Source organism: Polypterus senegalus, chromosome 16 (assembly GCF_016835505.1).
Source record: "Polypterus senegalus isolate Bchr_013 chromosome 16, ASM1683550v1, whole genome shotgun sequence".
NCBI lineage: Eukaryota > Metazoa > Chordata > Cladistia > Polypteriformes > Polypteridae > Polypterus > Polypterus senegalus.
Window position 1 is genome coordinate 35,710,976 of NC_053169.1, and position 26,525 is coordinate 35,737,500.

The 26,525-nt window shown below is 36.1% G+C and overlaps 1 protein-coding gene across 4 annotated transcripts in view; it reads left to right on the forward strand.

Annotated features, from left to right (window-relative positions):
- LOC120516474 (protein quaking) overlaps positions 1 to 26,525 on the forward strand; it is a 297,803-nt gene that overhangs the window by 191,345 nt on the left and 79,933 nt on the right. For all 4 annotated transcript variants that reach the window (XR_005630851.1, XR_005630852.1, XM_039738161.1 and 1 more), the window contains exon 4: positions 8,809 to 8,952. Coding sequence is in view for 2 of the 4 variants with exons in the window: in XM_039738161.1 (XP_039594095.1) it covers positions 8,809 to 8,952 (144 nt within the window). In the remaining 2 variants the exon portion in view is untranslated. The remainder of the gene's footprint in view (positions 1 to 8,808; positions 8,953 to 26,525) is intronic.

Here is a 26,525-nt window from a genome sequence, read left to right on the forward strand (position 1 = left end):
ATTACCCAGCTACATTTATTGCGAAAGAATGCAAAAGCATTGACATATATTTTTCCTTCCTATGATAGCCCAATGGGCAGGGCTGAGATAGGCGACCCGTCCGCGAGGGCAGCAGAGCCCGAAGCGGGTCCCACTCGAGACTGAGCTGGAAGACACAATTGCCGATGGGTCGTCGGGCGCCCGCTCTCTCTCCGCCCGGCCTCAGGGATTCCCTCTGGCGTCTCACCTTATTGGAGGAATCGGCACCCAGACATCAACACGAGCCCCTTTCCGTCTGCGGGCTAGCGATGCTTTCAGTCGGCTGTACTCACCGTCTTTGGAGATTCCAGCGTGAGCCCTGAAGGGGCGCCTCCAGCTCCGCCAAAGCAGCCGGCAAAGACAGGAAGTTGTATGTCAGGGGAGGGACTTCTGGTCGCGGCCATCTTGGCTCTCCTTCTGCGGCGGCGGCGTGCTTGCCGGCAGCCTTGCTTGCCAGCGCCTGTCGAGCTGCAGCGTCTCCTCCTCGCAGCCCTCGCGGCTGCCGCTGTGCTGCGGAGCCCGCAAACCAGCATCGCCCGCCACTGGCGCGGATCCTGGAGGTCCCTGCCTATGCGATAGGCAGGGAACTCACCTCCCATATGCCGTCCAGGGCCTCCAGCAACGCGCGCTTCGTTGGAAGCGCTATATATATATATATATATATATATATATATATATATATATATATATATATATATATATATATATATATATATATACACATACGCTTTGCATTATTAGACATTAAAACTATGCGATATATACATATATATACACAGTATACACTGTGTATATATATGTATATATCGCATAGTTTTACTGTCTAATAATGCAAAGCATATGCGACACGTGTTTCGCCCTTTATGTTACACCACAGCGTGTGGTTCGTTTATTTGACAGCATGTAGATCGGAGTTATTACATTCATGGTATTCGTAGTCTGAATCACAATCTGATTGTATGGGTGGTTACCTACCAGGTAACGCTTGTGTCGGCAAACATCCGCCACGGTGCCCTCTTCAGTTGCGAGAAGCAGCTCATAGAATATTGCAAAGTTTTACTGTCAAATAATGCAAAGAGTACGCAATACGTGTTTTGCCCTAATTCTGGGCTCATCAGGTGTATACACTTGCTGCACCCCCTCTCAGGAATCGAACCTCAGATGTCAGCGTCAGAGGCGAAGCCACGGCATGTGGTTTGTTTATTTGACAGCATATAGATCGATGTAATTACATTCATGACATTCGTAGTCTGAATCACAATCTGATTGTATGGGTGCATGTGGAACGACCAGTGTGTTAGAAGGAAAGATCTCAGACTGGCCGACCTGTATGTCAATCAAGTGGCAAATGCCATAGGGAGGATATATGATTAATATATATGATTAATGTTTAAAAAAAAAATTTTTTGAATGCAACACAGTCTACCTGATCAGATACAGTTTCTTATCATCATTCTGTGATGGCAAGTTTCTTGGCACAGATAATGCGGATGCAGACTGACGCATTGCAATTTCAAGTTGCAGTTCAAAGCTGTTGTCAGACAGACGTCAATGAAGTCTGCCCTGTCCTGGCATTCGTGAGCTGCTGAGTGCAGAATCCTCCCAGTCTACTATACTCAGTCTTAGTTGGAGCCGGGAGACTGACGACTGCTGCTGGTTGACTGAATCAATCTGCAAAACACTACACCTTGGGCTAAAAAACCGTGCCACTTAATTATTTTCAACTATAACTGTTATTTCTTGATCGAGTTTTACACTTTTACACACTATATATATGAGCTTGGCTGTTCCCGGGATTCCCTAATTGGCAACTCTGATATGGCCCTGTTTTGTCTAATCCTTGAAATGGAGTGTAACCTCTTCTGGAGTTTGTTTTGACTTTGTGCCCGATGTGGTATGAATGAGCTATTACCCCAGTGGCTTAATTGGACACTGCAACGTAGATCCACTGAAGCATCTTTTTCAAGAAATTAGTTCTTTATTGTATTTAAAACTATGGCAAGCATCTTAAGCATACTTTTTTCCAGAATGCTACTGTTCTGCTTTTCACTGCCACCATCATGAAGCTGCTCCAGTTTTTAAAACTATAAAGGTAATTGCCAAGTTTCCAGTGAATATTAATGAATGTAGAAGCAAGTACATGTTACATCACAATCCAAAATGCTTGGGACCAAAACTGTTTTCAGATTTTTGGTGTTTTTGAATTTTTAAATATATGCATATGCATAATAGGGCTGCAACGATTAGTCGACGTAATCAACGACGTCGACTACAAAAAATCATCAACGCAGATTTTTATATAGTCCTCATAGGTGGCGTTGCTGCTTTGCAGTAAGGAGACTGTGGAAGATTGTGGGTTCGCTTCACGGTTCCTCCCTGTGTGGATAGCGCTTTGAGTACTGAAAAAAGCGCTATATAAATGTAATGAATTATTATTATTATTACTAGCCATGTGCGCCCAACCACGTTGCACGTGTTAAAGTTGTCTGTGAAGGGCTCCCTGTTTAAATGCGGCTGCCAGTCATGAATTATGCTCTTCTTCGCACAGCATTATGATTTTTTATAAGGGAAACAAAATTACAAAAGGAAACCCTTGGACATTGATTCAATAGGAACGGCCTACTCAGAATCACTGTCCGAATAGTAATTATGTGGTGGTGTAGGAGCATTTCTGCTTCTGTCCGTTCACAGTCCGTCTCGTTTTCACGACGCTGTCATTTCCTCTCACGATCTATTCAACCTTTCTCCAATCTCGCAGGTTGCTTTGTGGCAATCCAAAGAGTAAGGCAATATACACGGAGCAATGGTTATTAAAGGGGGACACATAGGTATCCAGGCTCTTTAAAGCATAAATAGGGATCACTTCACTGACATGTGAGCAAGCCACGGTACAACTGTGAGACGCGCAGCACTCGCCGCTACTAGCGTAACAATAATAATTTCCAGAGCGTGCTGTTACGTTGTCATTCATTTTACCCACTGTCTTTCTTTCAATCATATGTTACGTAGGCACGTACCTTTTATCTTTGGCAATCTTATTCTCTAACCAGGCCTCAGGAGCTAACCAGCGTAACACTGTCCACCACCCCTTTCGTTATTCCGGCACATTGTTGACAACCGTGAGAAACAACAACGTACTAAGCTGGAAGGTGGTCTACGCATGCATGGAATTCACGGACAATCAAAGATCAAGATCTAAATGAAGATCTCTTTAGTTAATTTAAAGCACAACAATTTGTTTAGTTTGAATGTCTGTGTTTTGAGGTGTGACTGGTGTACTACAGTCTTCAGTAGTATAAGCCTGGAGGAGATTCTTAATACAATGCCTATGTTTTAGCTGTCTCTCTACTGCCATCTAGTGCTGCTTCTTCTAATTCATTTGCGGACAAACAAAGATCAAGATCCAAATGAAGATTATATATAGAGATTGTTGATGCACCATAAACAGAACCTTCAGTAGAGGCTCCAGTCACTTAGAACCACATTGGTTTTTGTAACTATAGTGCACTATATGAACGTCTGGGGGCAGTATCGTTTGATATTATTTGTCAAAACGCGCACAGTCATACCAACAAAGAAGAACGTCTGAGGAGAAGAAGAATGTAGAGGAAAATAAATGTGATTGCAATGGCGAGTCAGATAGAGTAGGGGGAAGGAGACAGAAACTTTCTAAAGTGTGGGAGCACTTCACCAAAAAGAAAAAAAAGTTGAATGCAGATTATGCAAAGCAGAGCTTTCTTTTCATGGCAGCATCATCGCAATGCATGAGCATCTGAAACAAAAGCATCCTGGAGATGTGATGCCATTGTGTCTTGAGAATTTATGCTGGCGCTGTTAGTTAGTTAGTGTCAGATCAGGAGAGGAAGGAGAGCATGAATGAGACTGAGAAAATAAAAGTAAAAAAGTTAACTTTTACAAGTAACAAATTTACACCTGATCTGTTCTTTTCAAATAATATTGCATTGGTGAGATGATGTTTTCTGATTGGTACAATTCAGGTCATACAATGATTGACATGTCCTAGAGTCCTTTGCAGACAGGGCAAGATCGGGGGAGTGGAAAACGCGGTCATTGATTACAACCACAAGAAGGTATGCAAATGAATATGAATAATATTGCATCTGTTCCACAATATTTTCCGAAATGTGCTATAAGGTCATAAAATTAATAATTCCAAATATCCTATATACCCATGTCTCTGTTTTTTGTCAGTGTAGCTTTGACATCATGGGCTTTAAGGCGCATACTAATTCAGCGTAAGCAGTAACACTCAATAAAATTGAATAAAAAAAATCAGATGACAATGAGATACGAATAAGGCAGATTCGCCAGCGTTTGTGTGTCAGCTTTTATCCATCCAGATCAGAGAATTTCCAGTTCGATTGTCTCAAAATACCACTCACATCTACAGTTATTCCCAGTTTCAGATAATAAGTAACAGCGTCCAATCCCGGGTTGGGGGGGTTGTATCGCTATAGTATGTATCATGATTGTGACTGAGAGAATAAAAGTGGGAAAAAAAAACGGTAACTTTTACAAGTACTATACATTTAATACAGTGGCTGTTGCAGACGCACATCAAATGTATGTGTTTATTGTATAATATTAACAACCAGTAACGGCGTACAGTATGTGCAGTGAATACACTTGACTTGAGCATTGGTATCTTTTCACGTTAAAACTGTTTAAGTCAATGTTTGTGTTGCAATTACTTAATACGTTTTTCTTAATTTTTCACTTAAGCTGGCACTTAAGTCTTCAGTCTGCCTCAAGAATGATCAAAGATATGAAGAGGTAGGGGAAGTGACTGCGAAGGTGGTAAGGAATGAGAACAATGCACATACGCATGCTCCGCATGGCCGCCCTGCCACGCGCTGCAGAGAGTTGATTCTACAATAAAAATAAAAATAATGAAAATCATCACCACGAAAGCGGATAGTAGACGTCACGTAGTATATGTTTACTAAATGTCAGGCCAATAGGTGAAATGGTTTGCCAGCTACATGTGATTTAAAATCCTGGACAGACAAATGAACAGCCATGGTAGCGTATTATATAAGATAAGAGCAACTCACTACTCAAAACGGTAAATATACGAGGCAGTCAGGATCGAACCGGGGGACTCTTGATTATAATTTAGCAATTCCTACCGCTGCATCACAGAAGCTATTGTGTCGTCCTTGAACTTTTTGTGAAAGTGTTTATTTGATCTTTGCACTTCAGGCTTTACATATTATATAGTTTATGTCTATATTTTGTCATCTATTACTAAAATATGAAAAACGTTTCAGTTTAAACGATGTATTTTTTTGGTTAAGTTTAATGCACTTTTTTTGTTTAAAGACTATGTGCACTTTAGTTTGAATTGGTAAATGTATTTCTTTTTTATTGTGATGGTCACAATAATATAAAAACATTTGATTATTTTCAAATTCATATGTTTTCACTGGTTGTTATTTTAATTTGATTATTATTAATTTTAATCGTGTTAATGCAGAGACATCAGGGTGACATTCACAGGTTGACAGACGTGAGCAGATGAAGTAAAACACACACTGGAGCCCAGAACAGGATGTGCAACAACAGGTCACAGGCATCAAAAAAGTCAGGCATGAAATAATCATGACTAATCGAAAAATAAATTGGACGATAAGTTGACTACCAAAATAATCATTAGTTGCAGCCCTAATGCAAAAAGAGATAACTTAGGAAAGGGATCCAAGTCAGACCACAAAATGTATTTATGTTCCCTATTTACCTCATACCCATACGCCTGAAGATAATTTTATACAATATATTTAGTAATATTATGCATGAAACAAAGTTTGTGCACAGTAGCAGTAGCAGAATACCCATATCAGCTATTAAAAAACAGCAACAAAAACAATGGCAGGCTTTCAGTCTCCACCAGCAATGCTATGTTTTGATTAAAATGAGTAAAGCATGTAGGTATGGCAGTAACTATGGTTGATGACAAACGAGCACCAATAAGCTGTCAGAGCCTATGTTCCCTCTAAGTGATACGGGTGTGTAGTCGTACACTTGAACTGCTACACAGGTTGTTATTGTGCCGCTCACTTCACTTCCTTTGCAGCAATATGGAAGTGTCTTGCAGCTATTCTCGCACCTTTCATCATTTGGTAATGCACTCGTGGCTCCCAAAACTCTTACCAAGGATCCAAACTCTCCTACTGCACCTACTGAAATTTAAATCGGTTGTAAATGGTAAGTACCATCTCATGAGTTACTCACATCAGCTCATCAGTTTAAAAAAAAAAAAATCAAAGGCAACATTGATCAGAGCCCCATATGACAAATGGTGTCATGTTGGTGCTCAACAATTTTCAGATTTTGGATTAGGGATACTCAGCCTGTAATAGAAAGTGTCACAAACGCTGGAGTTGGTAACAATGTGGGCTGAAAATATTTCAGTGGTATCATCCTACTTCAGTTAGTCCTAGCTTATGAAAATATTATGAAAAGTTATGCCAAAGCAAGTTAGGAAGTGTTGATTCTGAGCTAACATTGTTGCACATCAGTGCTAAATTGTGCCATTTTCTACTTACTTACCTTATGACATTTTTAGTTTGCATTTTGCATTGCATATAGACCAGTACCAGTAAATACATTTGGCTGTGTCCCCAGATTTGATTTGACATCTGTCCAGTGAAATTAGACCTGCCTAAAGATGTATGAAAGACCTTAATCTTGTTGCAGTCCTGAATTAGTAAAGTCTTTCGTACATCTTTGTGCAAGACTATTTTCACTGGATGAATGTCAAATCAAATCTGACAACACTACTAGATGAGTTAAAAATCCATATGTAGGTTAAATTCAAATAATACCTGTGGGCAGAACTGAGAAAGAGATGTGCTTTTTGAGATAGTTAAGTAGTGGAATTGATTGTGGTACACTTTCAGAAGTCAGCTAAGTGTGCATTTGTTTCTGTGCAGGGAAACCATTTTTACTGATTGTACAGAGATCCATGAAAAAGGTTTCTCATATTTACAAGCTGTCATATTGTAAAATTTCTTCTGCAATGTACTCCTCTGAAGCAAATCTTAAATAAGAAAAACACTTCTTACCATTTGTCTAACAAAAAATACCAAATATATTCTCACATATACTAGCAGTGACCAGTATCAATAAATCATGACATTGTGACTTGTTTTTGTTGAAATTATTCACCCCAAGGTATTCTGATTTTTAAATTTAGCATGAGTTGGCATATAGCAGATTGAGTGTGAGAAATGCAGAATCCCTTCCTATAAATTTCTCATTATGATTTCCTGTATGAAAATTTTCATGAACATCAACAATCTGACTAGATTAGTTTATGGTAAACAGAAATAAACGATAATTTAACAAAAGTAGACACCAATAAGTACAAGTCATCTCCAATATACTAACAACCCAATAGTGCTTCACTCACTCAGAATATGAAACCAATGTAGAAAGTATTTTAAGATAGAGAAGCTTTTATTTGTGGCAACTCTGCACGAGAATCACCTTTTTCCACCCTCTCAAACGTACACAGTTTTTAATGTTTGGAAAACATTTGGGATTAAAATCACTTAGAGATCTGTACATAGACAAAGTCTTTGAATCCTATAAAAAATTACACTCTATATTTAACTTTCCAGAACACATGTGTTTCACTACCTTCAAATTAGAAACTTTGTTAAACAAAACCTGCCCAATTGCCCTCATCTTCCACCTACCTCTATACCAGAAGAAATATTGATCAGTCTTGAGGACTCATACAGGATTTCTGTAATATATAAAAACTTCTTAATGTCCCTTCCTTTCAAAGTTCCCAGAGAACAGAGGGAGAAGGATCTCTCACTCAACATTTCAGCAAAGGAGTAGAAGGTAGCAATGCACAGAATTGACTCGAGCTCCATTTGCACAAAGTATATAATTACTCTGCTTAAAATTATATATAGAGTGCATTTGTCTTGTTTAAAATTGTCCAAAATGTTTCCAGGGCAAGATCCAACCTTGCAACCGTTGCAATCAAGTTCTAGCCTCACTGGGCCACATGTTTTGGGCCTGCACCAAATTAATATCTTTCTGGGCAAAAATCTTTAAATGCATTTCAGACAGCCTTGGTGTCACAATCTCTCCTAATCCAGTAATAGCTGTTTTTGGTGTACTTCCAGATGGGCTTAAAGTGGAGAAGGCCAAACAAACTGTAATTGCTTTTACCTCATTATTGGCACGTAGGCTTATTTTGCTCAACTGGAATAATCCTAGCCCACCTGTTTTTAGTCAGTAGGTAACTGATGTTATATATTATCTAAAATTGGAAAAAATCAAATTCTCACTTATAGGATCTGTACAAAACTTTTTCAAAATCTAGCAGGATCTGATCAGTAACATTTTAGAATAAGCATTTAAATTGAGGAAACAGATTCCCCACTTTTTCTTTTTTTATTGTATTTATTTATATTCATTTATCTGTATATTTTTACTATTATTACACTTTTAATCTACTTACCTAGCTCTCTTTCTTATGGGTGGGGTCAATTTGTTTTGAACCTGGTTTTGTTAAACTTGACTTGCTTATATGGAATATTTTTTGATTAAAATAATGTATATATATATATATATATATATATATTAATAAAGTAGATGAGTGAGTCATCAGTGTGAAGAATTCATTACATAATGATATTTAGTCACACGAAACATTTAAATGGAATGTGTTTTAATATTATTATCCTAAATGTAATACATTGTATTGATTCCTGCTGAATTTCTAATTTGCATTTTTGATCAATTTTCAAGGAAGAACAAAACAGAGGCAAGCCTAATTGGGAACATCTGAATGAAGACTTGCATGTGTTGATCACTGTGGAAGATGCTCAAAATCGAGCAGAAATCAAACTCAAAAGGGCTGTAGAAGAAGTCAAAAAGCTATTGGTACCAGCAGTAAGTAGTGCAGTTTTAAACCTGAATATTTTGTATTTATGTTCTGTGAATATAGTTCAGATATGAATATTAATGATATAAAGCAGTTTAATATTACTGCAAAGTAATTTAACAGTCCTAAACAAAAAGTTTTAATATTAGCTTTAAAATGATTTATTGATTCATTTTGTGTGTCTGCTTGAAAAACAGTGCCAAATGCAGAGGCCGTTTTTACTTTTTGACTAAACCACAGTAACAGCCTCTTTTAGAGACAATTTTTAGGAAACCAGACATCAAAGCCCTTTTAAAAGTAACATAACAAACATAATGTTCCCAGAGCTGCTTGATGCAATTGACAATCACAGAGCCCATCACAGCAGTACTGGGAAACAAGAAAGTCCTAAACGGAGCTACTCAATTGCAGGGCCCACTCACAGACACACCCAGGCTCAAACTCATAGAACTCACAGTTTTGGAATCGTTGGTTAACCTAACCGACTTGTGAATAGGAATAGGGGAGGAAAAATGAGAAGACCAGGAGGAAAACCCACACCGACATGGGGAGAGAGTGCAGTCTCCTGAATGTTGGCTTTAAATGGCAATAAAATGGCAAATCTCCCCACTGTGTCACAGTGTACACAAATGACCTTTAACATTTTTGAGATGGCTGCAAGGTTCCATGCTTTGTTAGAGAGAAAAAAAGGAAATATGGACAAAGTTGGTGGAGTGCATGTGCATAAATGTACCCTTTAATGGAATGTCGCTTAATCCAGTATTGATTTTTGCCTTGTGTCTAAGAAAAGATCAGGCTCTCTGTAACTTTAAAAGTTAAATGAACAAGTTCAACACTTAAATATATTGATACAAATTATTTTTTGCATATTGTTGTTACACAGTAATATGTAGAAATTTAAATACCAGATGGATGAAATGTGGTTACTTATTCATGCCATGAAATAAAAAATTGTGCTTGCGCCTTATTGAAGGACTAGTTTTATAGTTTTAAATATTAAGTTCATCTCAAAGGAGGTAATGCATAAGCTTTATAATGCAGTAATCAGGACTCATCTGTAGTACTATATGCAGGTTTTGTTTCTAGGCTACACAAAATACATAGCAGAGCAAGAGAACGTCCAGAGAAGAGCTACTAGGCTAATTTCAGGACTGAGAGGTGTGAGCTATAAGGAAATATAAAAGAAATTGAACCTTTTCAGTGTAAACAAACAGAGATTAAGAAGTAATATAATTCAAGTGTTTCAAATTATAAAAGAAATTAGTGCAGTGAATCTAGGCTGTTACTTTAAAATTAGTTCAAGAACAAGGGGGCACAATTGGAAACTTGTTAAATATAAATTTCACACAAATATCAGAAAGGTTTTCTTCATCCAGAGAACAATACACATATGAAACATTTTGCAAAGTAGTGTGGTAAACAGTTGGGCCTTAGGGACCTTTATAATACTTGGCTTGATGTTTTGTTGGAGATTTCAGGTGCATAGAATTGGTGAGCTTTACTGGTCTGAATGGTCTGTTCTTGTCAAAATCTTTCTAATCTTTAAATTTATTTGATGAGTGCTTGTTGGTAAAAACGAAATGTTTTGATACTGATGATGTGTAAAAAATGCATGCATGTGTTCATAGAATGTATTTATTTGGATATCAAAACTAATTTCTTTATAGGCTGTCTAAATTGTTTTAAAAAAATGTTTTTCTCATTTTATTACAGATATTTTTTAATAGGTGTACCGTTGTAATTCTTAATAAGTACCCTAAAGAACATGTAGTGCTTACAATATTAAAACCATAATACAAAGCATACTTATTTAGACATACTGAGAAGTATGAATTTTAAAATGATTTAATTTCCATTTTTACATCTTTGGAAAGTTACAGCCTATTGATATTCATCTTTCTAAGGTAATTTTCCTATTAATGTTTGGATTAAGTCTACCTACATAAGACCATCTTGTGTGGTGAAGTTTTTAAGAAATTCAAATAAGAGTATGGTATATATAGCTAAAGCGAGTTTCAAACTCCAAGCATACCAAAGGTTTTCAATTATCACTAAGGCAAATGTTTTACAAACACTTAAGAATCTGAAAATCCTGTTAGCTTTCAACGTCAGTATGGACTTTCATTTATAAAGACGTGTGTAAACCAAGGATATGGATATGACTTGAAAGAAATACAAACATAAATAAAACAACTTTAAATCACACAAAAAAGTAATACATTTGATCATTGTGAATAGTTCATAACTATTTAAACCATAGGGTTTAATTACTTTATCTTATTTTTGCTGTGGTGCTTATAACTGATTATCAATGTATCATTTTCTTCTCTTATATATGGTCCCTCCATGTGAGGTGCTTAACAGTTTAAGCAGAGTGCTTTGAATATGCAATTTTTGATATTAGATTTTACATAAAACTATTATTGTTGAAATATACTTTTAATTGAGCTATTCAAAAACACTGTGTTGTAAAACAATGCTTTTAAAGATTAATACACTCACTAATTAAATTAGATATATGGTAAATGTGGTTGCTGTCATTCTAAGCTACGTTATTAATGCTTTTTACTGTAATGTATTTAATTATACAGTTAAAGAGAATTCATACTGGGGAAATTCTCTGCTTAGTGTGCTGATTTAAAAATATTTTGGCATGTTGGTTTTAATAGTCTATAGAGTATTTTGGTGTTTATTTTTATGTATTCCATCTCACATACTTGTGTGTGGTATCATGAACAACAACTACCACCTGCTGGTAAAATGTTATTAATGACACTAATTAGTATATTAATCTCTACATTTAAACAGTACTTTGGCAATCAGGACTCATTAAGGTCTGACTAAGCTCATATGAGCTGACTGCAGTTTTCAATTGATTACTGGATTGGAAGAAAAAAACAGCAACCTGGAGAGGTGAAGAGCAAGGGAAGGATGAGGGTGAGAAAGAGAGCAAGGGGGAGAACAAGGGACTGAGAATGTGGATTATCAAGTGGTTGCCAAAAAGAACTTGAGATCAGATATGAATCATAGTAGTCAAAAAAACAGTTATGCAATTTAGGACAGGAAGTGGCAAGTGTGTTTCTTGACGGCTATTAAAGGTTTTTGATCTTTTTTTTTTTTTTTTTTTTTTTATTTATTAATTTTATTACAATCAATACATAGCAATCAAGTTTTTACAAAAAAAAAAAAGAATTATGCTAAGAACAGATCGATCCCCACCCTTGAGAGAGAGAGCAAGCCAAACGGTGTAAAATTTAAGGCTTTTAAAAATACCTAAATCAACAAATTCTCTGTGCTTTATAAAATCATTTCAAAATATTACTGATTAGATCCTGCAGGTAATTAAAAATTTTTGTCCAGAATAATGTTAATTTGGAGCAGGCCCAGAACATGTGACCTAGTGAGGCTGGGGCTTGGTTGCAACGGTCGCAGGTTGGATCATGCCCTGGAAACATTTTGAGAGTTTTAGTCGAGACAGATGTGCTCGATATATAATTTTGAGTTGTATAATTGTATGCTTTGCATATGGAGCTTGAGTGAATTCTCTGCATTGCTACTTTCCACTCCTTTTCTGATATATTAATTGAGAGGTCATTTTCCCAGTGTCCTCTTGGATCTTTGAAAGGAAGGGATTGTAAAAGGATTTTATATATTGTAGAGATGGAGTCTAACTCCTTGAAATTGAGCAATAATTTTTCCAGCGTGGATGAGGGTGCAAGATGAGGAAAATCTGGAAGGTTCTGTTTAACAAAGTTCCTGATTTGAAGATAGTGAAAGAAATTTGTAGCTGGAATGTTAAATTTGGAATGTAATTGTTCATAGGATGCAAAGACGTTGTCTATATAAAGATCTCTAAGCAAGTTAATTCCAAATTTTTCCAGATATTAAAACTGCATATGTTTGTGAGGGTTGAAAGAGGTGGTTCTTTTGCAGGGTGCCACAGAAAGAAGCTTCTCCGTCTTAAAATGCTTTCTACATTGGTTCCAGATTCTAAGTGAGTGGAGCACAATTGGGTTATTAGTGTATTGCCGATAACGTGTTTATTGGAGCACAAAGCAAGGAATACAAAGAAGTACTGCAGGATTTTACTTCTATTGCGGTCCATGCCTGTGTATGTTCTTCTATTTGTGTCCAGGTTCTTATCGACTGTATATTTGCGCCCAGTAATAAAACTGGAAGTTAGGTAGAGCCATGCCGCCTTCTGCCTTTTGTCTTTGTAGGGTCGCTTTTGATGCGTGGATGTTTAGAATTCCAAATAAATGAGGTTATTGTTGAATCTAATTGCTTAAAGAACGATTTATTAATGTATATTGGTATGTTTTGAAATAAAAAGGAGCTTAGGAAGAATATTCATCTTAACAGTGTTAATTCTTCCAGCTAGTGTGAGATGAAGGGTTGACCATCTATGCAAGTCTTGTTTAATTTTTTCCATGCAGACGACAAAATTTTGTTGATAAAGAGCTTTATGTTTACTTGTGATGTTTACCCCGAGGTATTTAAACTGTTCTGCAATGATAAAAGGAAGGGTGTCTAATCTAATATTATATGCTTGCGAATTCACCGGAAAGAGTACACTTTTATTCAGATTAATTCTGAGACCAGAGAGCTTTTGAAATTCTGTGAGTGCTGCTAAGACTGCAGGCACAGAATTTTCTGGGTCCGATATATACAGTACCATGTCATCTGCATATAATGAGATTTTCTGTTCCAGTCCTTCTCTGCTAATCCCCTTTATCTGATCAGTATTTCGACAATGTATTGCCAGTGGTTCAATGGCAATTGCAAACAGCAGTGGTGACAAAGGGCATCCTTGTCTTGTGCCACGCTCTAGTTTAAAGTAGTCTGAGCAAATGTTATTGATGCAAACTGAAGCTTCTGGGTTAGTATACAGTAATTTAATCCATGCACAAATGTTCGGGCCAAACCCAAACTCTCCAAAATAGTAAAAAGGTATTTCCATTCAATCATGTCGAATGCTTTTTCTGCATCCAATGATAATAATATTTCTGGGGTGTTTGATTTAGTTGGTGAGTATATTACATTAAACAGGCGTCAAGATTTGAAGATAAGTGTCGGCCCCTAATAAATCCAGTTTGGTCTTGTGATATTATTGAGGGGAGCACTTTCTCCATCCTTCTAGCTATGATTTTAGAGAGTATTTTAACGTGTTATTCAGAAGTGAAATTGGTCTGTATGATGCACATTGTAATAAGTCCTTATTTTGTTTTGGAAAGACAGTGATTAGTGCTTGGCAAAAGGTTTGTGGAAGAGATTGGTTATCTCTGGCTTCTGTAAATGTTGCTAATAGGAGGGAGCTAGCTGAGCGGAGAATTTCTTGTAAAACTCTGCAGGGTAGCCATCAGGGCCTGCTGCTTTTCCACCTTGGAGTGACTTTATAGCATCCAGTAATTCTGATAATGACAGAGGTTTATCGAGCTCCTCCACACTAATAGCGTCAATTTGTGGTATCTGTAATTTATCCAGAAATGCATTAGATTGTATATTGTCTTCTTTAAACTCAGTAGTATATAGGGATTTATAGTAGTCTCTAAAAGTGTACATTATATTTTTGTGTTCGATGATTTTATCTCCATTCGTGTTAGTAATTACCGAGATTGCGCTATGCACTTCTTGCTTGTGAATTTGTTGCGCTAAAAGCTTATTAGCTTTCTCCATGTTCATAATAATGATGTCTGGATTTGTAAATTAGTTGTTCGGTTTCTTTAGTTGTCAAGAGGTTTAATTCTGAATGTAGAGCCTGCCTCCTCTTATGTAGAGTCTCGCTTGGTAGTCTGGCATGTTCTTCATCTATTTTAGTAATTTCGCTTTTATCTCTGCTACTTTCTTCGCTCGGATTTATTTCTGTGGGAAAGATATGAGATAATCTGTCCTCTTAAGAAGGCCTTAAGAGTTTCCCAGAGTATTCCTGCAGAGATCTCAGGGGATGTATTTGTCTCTAGAAAGAATTCGATTTGTTTGGATATAAATTCAGTACAATTCTCGTCAGCTAATAGAAGCGGATTGAGACGCCATCTGCGGGGTGAGTGTATGGGGCTTAGTAATTTCAGCTCCAAGATCATCGGAGCATGGTCTGAAATAACAATAGCATCGTATTTACAAGATTTAATCTTAGGCAAGAAGTTATTATCTATAAAGAAGTAATCAATCCTTGAGTAGCAATGATGTACTGGTGAGTAGAAAGAATATGTTCTTGAATTTGGGTTTAAAAACCTCCAGGGATCTGATAAGTTGTGATCAGTTATAAACTTTGTAATTATCTTTGCGGTGTTAGTTGCCGTTCCCCCTGTGGAGGAAGTCTTATCTAAAAGTGGATTTAGAACACAATTAAAGTCCCCAGCCATTATAAGTTTATGAGTGTTCAGATTGGGAATGGATGCAAATAAATTTTGTATAAATTCCTTATCATCAACATTAGGTGCATAAACATTTATCAAAATCATTTTACAGTTAGATAAGTCTCCCATGACCATCACATATCTCCCTTCAGGATCCAATACTACATCTGATGCTACAAATGGTACTGTTCTATGTATGAGAATTCCCACCCCTCTAGTTTTCTTTGTAAAACTAGAATGGAACATCAAAAGGTTTTTGATCTAGCCAATCAGGTGAACAAAATATAGATTATGCATCTAAATTGGTCTCATAAAATAGAATAGACTTGTTGAGGACAATGATTTATTTTTAGCATCTTCAAATTTAAGTTTTTCTTTTCTGTTAATCTCCCAAAATGTTCTTAGGAAAAATGGTTTCTGAAGAAAATGATGAACTGTTATTTAGTACTTAATGTTCGCCCTGTTGTGTGTTGTTCATTAGAATAAAAACACATCCAGTTCACAAACATCTAAACAATGACAATTATACAGCACCATTGGTCCAAAATATTTGCTAATTGTTAAGTGTAAAATGTTTTACCTTAATAGTTCTTGAAAAGATTACCATGCACAGTATAGTTCATATAAAGTACTTCATATTACAGTATATGAAATTGGTGTCTTCCTTTCTGGTCAGGCTATGTTTTGTTTTTTGTTTTTGTCTTGGAGGTAATGATTATGCAGGAATATATTTTGATAGGGAGGGAACAGATGGGGAAGATTGTTGTTGTTTTACTATTATGCCAATATTTGTGCCCACTTCTTCTCTGTTTCGACCATTATGTCACTTCAACAAAAATGATTACTTCTTGCTTCATACTGTATACCCTTTACACTGCAAATTGTATAGATAGGTGCTAATTCTCTGTGACATACTGTCAGCAACAGATCAACTGGAAAATGAAGGCAACATCACACAGATATTTAAAAGGATAGTTGATTCAAGTCCAAATGCATACTTTTTTTTTGTTTGTTTTTTTTACAGACGACTTCATGGAACTTATAGCACTTTTCAATTTAAGTACAGCTTAGTTTTTAAGGAACAGTAAATTGAATTAAATCTCAGATGAAGTACAGCAGTATTGGGTATAAGCTGGTTGGCCACATGTCTTTATGTACTCATGTAATTAGTAAAGTTATTATTTGCAGTTTACCTGAGAACTTGTCTGTACTGCTCTGCACCTGCCCTCAGTGAGGAGCGCTATACAAAACTAAACTAAATTTAAATCAACCTAAAACTAAATTAACTAAATGAAATCGACCATCCTATAAGTGGATTTTAATTTTTTTGTTCTTTTTAATTTTCCAAGCCAGTTAACATTAGAATTCTAAATTATATAAAATATGCTATCTTCCCAGTGCTATAAATGTGTATTTTTCAGTGTAATATTTAGAAGTTGTTCTATTTTGTTCACATTTTTTTTAATTTAGCACTCTATATTTTCTATATAAAAAGCAAACACATTTTAACTCTTAGATGTGGATGCATTATTATAAGAGCATTATCATAAACACCTTCAAGAAGCTTCTTTACACTGCTGTGTATATGGCAAGTAGCCATAGACACTACCTGCTGCCCCAAATTTTAAACATGGACAGAACAAATAAATGAAATGCTTTTAAAAGTGAGTAATTATACATTATATATTTGCCTTTATGTCTGTATGTGGAATTTTGCAGTAGCCACAAATAATAACCTGGACATTCTGGAAGGCTGTAATGCACGCCATCACACTAACTAAAAAGTCCTGAAGTTATGCGTACTAGATGCTAAAGTGGGAGCAGTTTGCAACAGAATATATGCACAGTATATCTTCAGATTTTTCTCTAGGGTGACAGCTTATGATATTAACACATTATACATTTTAGATTTCTCAGATTTTCCACCCACATCTCAAAAATTTTTTGTTTTTGAGTTATTAGCAACTATTTACGAACCTTGTGAGAATCAGTGTGAGAGTGCTATGTACTCTGATTTTCCATCCATGGCTTGTTCCAGCCTTGCACCTAGTACTGCTGCAGTTCAGGTTACTCTTTACCATAGGTGTAATAAGAAAGTGAAGATAATGGATGAATGGTACCCTTTTATTCTTTGATCCCATTTACTGACTCAGAAAAAGCAGACACATTTAATATACTGTACTCTGATTAGTTTGTTATATGTAAACTTTCTAACATAGATTCATGCTGCATCAACTAATATTCCAATGGATTGCTCTCTCAGTGCATTTAAGAGCTTCACTTAAACATCCTGCAGGCTTATAAAAAAAATAAACAGTATTGATCAAATCATTTAAAGTAACTATCTTCAAAATAAAAATTTTCAATATGCATTTTAATTAAAGCTGTTTAAAACCAATCTCACTTCTCTTAGGAGGAGACAGAGCACAGTTTGTATCATTTAATGTTAGTAATGATGAAATATTTATTATACAACTTATTATATTGAGTTTTCATTGTGTCTGAATTTAACAATTGCTTGCAGAGCTTTATATCACCGATACTTTGCTATCTTTAATGCATGGTTCTGTGCAAATATAATTGTGTTTTTTTGTTTAATTTTAAATGGCAGGTATCTGGTTTAAAATATGTCAGATGTTAACAGGCTATAGCAATCCAACTTGATCTTGAATAATATGATCTAGTTAAGTACAGTAGATAAATCACACACACTGTATACTGTATGTCTTTTATGTATGGAAGATATATAACAAAATATAGATATTACTGGTCACTGACAATTCTGTTGCATATCATCAGCATAATTAAGGTTGGGCATGTTTTGTAATCTCTAAAAGATTTGTCCTCCCATGACACATGTTATGGGAATGGCTGTTGCATTACAGGAGGCAAATTTCACAACACTAAGCCAGAGATGTGTTTATTTAAAGTCTTTAATAGCTGAGTGCTTTTTGTTTCCAGCATATCTTGATCAATTGTTTTATGACACTTATCACCACAAAATTTAAGGAAATGACAAGTATTTGTCTAGATGGCAGCTAGTGGTTTATAGGATGAGAGAAAAAAGGCAAAATAAATTTTTTTAGTCTGTTTTTTCTGTCAGTAAAAAATTATAACTTTATTAATCCCAAGCTTAATTTCTTCATTCTCTTTATCGATACACTGACGTGGAGAGGTATCAGTTCTATGTATGTCCCCTATATTGAATGTGGTCTGTTTTACAAAAAGAGATGAAATATAAGGTTATATTGTAAAATAGCAGTCAACATTAACAATTCTGCTCTCATGTACTCACATTTTGTGCACTAAATCCAGGTTAGTCAAACACATCTCTACAGTAAGAAAGGACATGGAAGGATCATATACAGTGCATCCGGAAAGTATTCACAGCACATCACTTTTTTCACATTTTCTTATGTTACAGTGAATACTTATGTACATGTGCTTTCTCAATTTTTTTATTTTTAATAAATTTGCAAAAACCTCAAGTAAAAAATTTTCACGTTGTCATTATGGGGTGTTGTGTGTAGAATTCTGAGGAAAAAAATGAATTTAATCCATTTTGGAATAAGGCTGTAACATAACAAAATGTGGAAAAAGTGATGTGCTGTGAATACTTTACGGATGCACTGTAATACCTACATGGATGTTAAGGACAAAGTGAGGAAAAAGTGTAATCTCCAAAATAAAAATAAAAATCAACCTTAAACTGAACAAAACAATCAAGGGCAGCTAAACCAACTACCAACTAAACTTTTTTTCAGTATCTGTAGTTCAGGCGGGAGAATTCATATTAAGTAAATAGCCATTATTTTTTCAATGTAACAAAATTTAAGAAAAATCCAACAGAAAAAGTGCTTTATTTCTATCTTTCCTGCATTTCATAGGTATCAGCTTTTTATTGACAGTAAATGTGCAAAATACTACTGCTAAATTAATGTTTTGCTTTATAAAATAAGTTTTTTCTTAACAAAAAATATATTGTTTGTCAGTTTATCTTCAAAACAAGATTATTTGTTTACACATTTCCCCTTAGTTTATTCTGTATTTATGACTCCATTTAGCTACTTTTTCAAAATATTTTAATTAACAGATGCATCTTCTATTTCTTCGGAAAAATTAAATTATAATTAAATTTGAAGTATTTAATTAATTTGTTTTATTCTAGATAGATGATTTGCTGTATTGCTTTCCTTTGGGTCTTTTGTAGAGGGAGCACTCAAGGGATTTTCTCTTTAAGCCATGACTCTCTCTGAGTGACAGCCTTGCCCTTTTCTAACGATGAAAATCAGAGATGTGGTTGAATGTTTAATCTAGTTTAATGCAACATGTATTTTGTGCATGTATGTATTTCATTTATTTCAGAGGATTTCACTATGGTTGCCAGCTACCTTCTATAACCGGAGAAAATGACTGTTTTCTGTTTGTTTTCCTTGTTAACACCAGACATTACACAAGTCATGGTTAATGTCTGCAGGGTGTGTAATGATACAGAAGAAAACCAAAATATAATTAAGAGTAATATATACATCAGTTGAAACGTGTTGATGAAAACCGTTTGCTTTGCTAAAATACATTTGCAAATTAGGTGTGTCCCAAAAGTAATGTGTAAATTGTATTGAAAATTAATTGTGTCAGTTTTAAGCTTTTATTTGCCAACTCTGCTACCATTCTTAGACTCTCAAAAGCTTTGAGGAAGATTTTAATTATAATTCCTTATTTAATACCAGTGTTTCTCAGGAAATCTATATGAAAAAATATGCAAGGATTCCTCTTGGTGTGGCATTTATTATTTGCATTCAATCCAAGTGACTTTTAGAAATTACAAGTGTCTAAAATAGTTATAGGCCAATAATGATATACATTTTCATATTGGTGTTATTTTTGTTTGTTTTTAACAATGATATTTTCATGTTTAAAGCATTTCTCAAAAATAGTAGCTGATGTTTCACAATCTATAAACATAAGGCAAGAAATTAATATGTGTTGTCTCATTACTGTAGTACAAACACATTTACCTCCAGAGTTCCAGCCTCTGCCTGCTAATTTTTCTAATGCAGTATATATGTTTTTCATTTATTACTTAGTCAGACTGGGTAAAAATACTGATTTTCTGATTAATCATTATTTTTTATTTAAAAAACTCGATATCAATTCTTAAAGTCTCAAGATCGATCTTGTGAGTCTCTATTCTGCTCAGTTACAACTATATATGTACATTTTGGGTTATCTTCATTTTCCATGTCCAATCCAGTAGATGTCGCTGGTGCGCCTGTTAAGGCTTTCTACGGAAAAAACACTTTACTATCTAATTGGCACCTTTGACACTTTGACCTTTGGACTTCCTAATAAAATAATGAATAAAAGCAAAGCCATATGTAAGCTGTGGTGCTCAGAAGTTAAGTACTGTAACACAACAAATTTGAGAAATCATTTTTCCTGGTGTCACCCATAAACGTAATCTCAGTCAACATCCAAATGAGTAAAGGCTAAACCATCCACACTGTAGCTCCAAGCTTTCATTTAATTTGCCTTGTGCCCAAAGATAAAGCTTTGGAGCATGATAAGTAAACCATTTGAGTTTAATGCTGGAGTAAAGCTAGGAATGGGTGTTTCATAGTTCTGTTAAGCTTGGCCTTTACACAGTGTTATAAATACAAGCACATTTTGCATATGCGGATGATACAGTAGTCATTTAAAGGAATGTGCCTCTCTTAAGGAAGTATAAGAGAAATGGAAAGGCAACTGAAAAAAGTTGTTTAATGGACAAAAATTGGAAGGCCAAATCTACCTCAGAGACTTTAAGAGCACCTGAAAATCTGAAGATGGGTGAAAAGCGTTTTAAATTAATGTCTAGCTTCAAAAACTGGTTGCTTTAGTGCACAACGGCAGCAATATAATTGAATATACAAGGGAAAGGACAGTATGGTAATAGACCATATATCGGAATTTTGCAGCTGTCCAAGAGTCAATTCATTCTGAGAACTAGCTTAAAGCATAAAAAACTTTGATGTCCCCACCTTTCATCTGTGGTTCAGAAGTATTGTCCAGAACAAGCTGCAGAGGAAAATGTACAGAGACCTTTCAAACAAAAGATCCAATGAAGGATCTACAGATCCTATAAGGCGTAGTCAGAACTGAGGAAAAACAGCATGATACTGAATTGGGTAAGTCGATGCAACTACAATATATTTTTTAATATATAAAGTTCAGAGGATGCAATTATTTGGATCATTTTCAAACAATGGAGCAGAACAGAACCAGCAAAAGGATGTAAAAAAAGAAGGCTACATTCCAGGGCCCTCATGTATAAACATTGCGTACACACAGAAATGTTGCGTATGAACGTTTCCACGTTCAAACCGCGATGTATAAAACCTAAACTTGGAGTAAAGCCACGCACATTTCCATGGTACCTCATACCCTGTCGTACGCAAGTTCTCCGCTCAGTTTTGCAGACTGGGGCACCCAGTGTCAAAGCAGTGCTACTGTTCCTGTGTGGTTATAATTTCTTTTCCAGACGCGGCTTTATAAATGCACTGAAATTAACCACATATTGTTTATTAGTTTAATGCATCTGATTGTAATTAACCAGTAACGATATAATGGTCCACGGAATGCTCAAACTATTCTAAATACCATAGCTGCTTTAACGTTGTTACTCCCACTGCACCTTCTTCTTCTTTCAGCTGCTCCCGTTAGGGTTTGCCACATCGGATCATCTTTTTCCATATTACTCTCACTGCACCACTCGGAGCAGCTGATCGGAAAGAGAATTATCGGTATACAGCATCAAGCACATGCTTCCTATTTGAACTGCTTCTCATATGACAAACACTTCAAACATTTCCTGTACGGACCTTGCGGTTCAGAAACAGTTTCATCCCAAGAACTCTAAACGCACTCAATCAGTCCATCAACTGCTCCTTGTAGAACTGTTAGTACTTATTAGTACAGTTACCTCACTGTAAACTTGCACTACAGTTATAATATTGCACAACCTGAGCCACTTTATAAAGAGTGTATTTACATATGATGACGATATCATTTTTAAGATGAAATGCAGCAAAATATGTTTATTATATTATACAGATAAAATCTTAACTTCATTTATATAATCTATATTGTTAATAATTAAAGGACACAGTGTCGCTACGCTAGCAAGGATCTGGTGCTCCACTCGCAGTGTATGCTTCACTGGGATTGGCGTGAAGGATAGAATAATTAAACATGTACTATGAAGATATTTCAGTGTTCCTTAAAAGTTTTGAAGAATCTGCATTATAAACTTACAGATGGCTTAACGTCCATTGCAGAGCTGATTGTGTGGCGATCGGTTACTTGGAGAAAGAAAAGGAAGGACATGAATTGTAGGTTAGTACGTTTGAAACAGACAGTACTGCAGGGGCGGCCTTAGGCATGTGCAAACTGTGCACCTGCACAGGGCCGCCAAACCAAAACAGTTAGGTCCATAAATATTTGGACAGAGACAACTTTTTTCTAATCTTGGTTCTGTACATTAACACAATGAATTTTAAATGAAACAACTCAGATGCAGTTGAAGTGCAGACTTTCAGCTTTAATTCAATGGGTTAAACAAAAAGATTGCATAAAAATGTGAGGCAACTAAAGCATTTTGTTTAACACAATCCCTTTATTTCAGTGGCTCAAAAGTAATTGGACAAATTAAATAACTGGAAATAAAATGTTAATTTCTAATACTTGGTTGAAAACCCTTTGCTGGCAATGACAGCCTGAAGTCTTGAACTCATGGACATCACCAGATGCTGGGTTTCCTCCTTTTTAATGCTCTGCCAGGCCTTTACTGTAGCAGCTTTCAGTTGCTGTTTGTTTGTGGGCCTTTCTGTCCAAAGTTTAGTCTTCAACAAGTGAAATGCGTGCTCAATTGGGTTAAGATCAGGTTACTGACTTGGCCATTCAAGACTTTTCCACTTCTTTGCTTTAATAAACTCCTGGGTTGCTTTGGATGTATGTTTTTGGGTCATTGTCCATCTGTATCATGAAACGCCGCCCAATCAATTTGACTGCATTTAGCTGGATTTGAGCAGACAGTATGTCTCTGAACACCTCAGAATTCATTTGGCTGCTTCTGTCCTGTGTCGCATCATCAATAAACACTAGTGTCCCATTGCCACTGGCAGCCATGCACGCCCAAGCCATCACACTGCCTCCACCGTGTTTTACAGATGATGTGGTATGCTTTGGATAATGAGCTGTTCCACACCTTCTCCATACTTTTTTCTTGCCATCATTCTGGTAAAGGTTGATCTTGGTTTCATCTGTCCAAAGAGTGTTTTTCCAGAACTGTGCTGGCTTTTTTAGATGTTCTTTAGCAAAGTCCAATCTAGCCTTTCTATTCTTGAGGCTTATGAGTGGCTTGCACCTTGCAGTGCACCTTCTGTATTTACTTTCATGCAGTGTTCCCTATATGGTAGACTTGGATATCGATACGCCGACCCCCTGGAGAGTGTTGTTCACTTGGTTGGCTGTTGTGAAGGGGTTTCTCTTCACCATGGAAATGATTCTACGATTATCCACCACTGTTGTCTTCCGTGGACGTCCAGGTCTTTTGGCGTTGCTGAGTTCACCAATGCTTGCTTTCTTTCTCAGGATGTACCAAACTGCAGATTTTGCCACTCGTAATATTATAACAATTTCTCGGATGGGTTTTTTCTGTTTTCGCAGCTTAAGGATGGCTTCTTTCACCTGCATGGAGAGCTCCTTTGACCGCATGCTGTCTGTTCACAGCAAAATCTTCCACATGCAAGCACCACACCTCAAATCAACTCCAGGCCTTTTATCTGCTTAATTGATAATGACACAACGACGGACTTGCCCACACCTGCCCATGAAATAGCCTTTGAGTCAATTGTCCAATTACTTTTGAGCCCCTGAAATGAAGAGATTTTGTTAAAAAAATGCTTTAGTTGCCTCACATTTTTATGCTATCGTTTTTTTCACCCCACCAAATTAAAGCTGAAAGTCTGCACTTCAACTGCATCTGAGTTGTTTCATTTAAAATTCATTGTGGTAATGTACAGAACCAAAATTAGAAAAAAGTTGTCTCTGTCCAAATATTTATGGAACTATATATCTATACTAATAAAAGGCAAAGCCCTCACTGACTCATCACTAATTCTCCAACTTCCCGCGTAGGTAGAAGGCTGAAATTTGGCAGGCTCATTCCTTACAGCATACTTACAAAAGTTGGGCAGGTTTCATTTCGAAATTCTACACGTAATGGTCATAACTGGAAGGAATTTTTCTCCATATACTGTAATGGAGTTGAGCTCGATGGCCATGGGGGGCGGAGTTTGGTGTGACATCATCACACCTCCCACGTAATCACGTGGACTGTCATCGCAGTACGTAGAAAACAAGTAAGAGCTCCAAAAAGCGCTGAAATAAACATGCATTATACAATTGAGAAGGCAGCGAAACAATAAGAAGCGAGCGACTGACACATACAACTATATTAATGAGTGCAGCTACTTCGGAAACAAAGCTCGGTGTAAACCTAAAGTTTAAATTAAGTTCATAGACAGGCTGCCACTGGCTGTCATGCTCACGGCTAATGCGGGATACAAGTTTAATGAGAGGACGCAGGATATAAACGAGAGTTTTGATCACTTTGTAACTAAGTTAAAATTGCTGTTGAAGGCTGTGCTTATGCAAATTCGAGACTGTCTTTGTGGGGGATTGACAATTAAAGGCGGGTGGGGAGTCCGTCATCATCTCCCCTCCCATTCACCTCATTTCGCTCTGAGCTGAGCTCCGCTGCTAACACAGTCTTGCGGAACCAACATTGTGATCCTGCCACCATATACTCACAGAAAAATCCACAAGTTAATACACACGCTGTCTCTAGAGTTTCTCCACACTCTGAATCCTCCAGGCACTACTTACAAAAGGTTACATTGACAATCATGTTACGTTATTTTTAAAATGTTTCCTTTTCTTAGCACAAGCACAGCTGAGAAGCTTCGATGCATGTGCTCCCTAACGCGTAAAAAACGCATTTAATCACACTTTGCATTCCAAGCAAAGGGAACTTCTCTCAATGCATGATTTCCTGGTACACCGATTACATTGATCAGCGCTTCCCGATTCATTTTACCCTCCCACCCCCTTGGTTTGAGAAAAAGTATGAAAAAATATAAGGTTAACGCAGAAAAGCAGATCACCAATTGAACCTTTATGAATAATGGATACTTTATTCCCCATCAATTATTGTTTTGGTAATGCCATATTCAGTGTAATCCCCCTTCCATTTTATAATTTTTCTGTGACTAGCCATGATTAAATGAACGGTAAAAAAGTAAGAGCGAAGCGAGGGTGACTTATTCAGGCAGGCAGGCGACAGCTCAATAGCTCGAATTTGGATATAAGCAGGTTCTATTTAGTCGCCAGAAATATCTTTGGTAGGAATGGAAGTTGAATTTAGTCTTTAAATTTCTATGGTGAAGAAAAAGTTATGCATTGATGACAAAAGCCAAGCAAAATGACACCTTTTATTGGCTAACTAAAAAGATTACAATATGCAAGCTACTGCAATGATGACTAAATTTAACTTACATTCCTACTAAACATATTTCTGTCGACTAAATAAAAATTACTTATATTTAAAATTTAAATAGAACTTGAACAGATACGATAGTTCATAATACCCACGCAGCACTAAGTGCATGTAAGAGCAGGAGTCATCCGTTTTAACAAGCAGCGTATTGCACGAAATAGCCTGCCCATTTAATTATTTAGGAATGGATAGAAAAATTAACATTTTGTACAAATAATATTTTTAATTTTTCTTCCTCGATGGATTCTGGCACCCCCAGCAACAGCTGCTCGCACCCCAAAGTAGATATGTATATAGATATAGATATAGATATAGATATACATATATAGATAGATAGATATAGCTTATATAGATATATACATATAGATATAGATATATACAGATATATATATATAGATATATGTATATGTGTGTGTCTATATATGTAGACATGTATGTGTATGTATGTGTGTATATATATATATATATATATATATATATATATATATATATATATATATATATATAAATATATATATATATATATATATATAATAAATATGCCAGCAACACAATTACATTGTCAATCATGTTACGTTATTATTAAAATGTTTACTTTTCTTTATCATTACTTCTTTAACACACTACT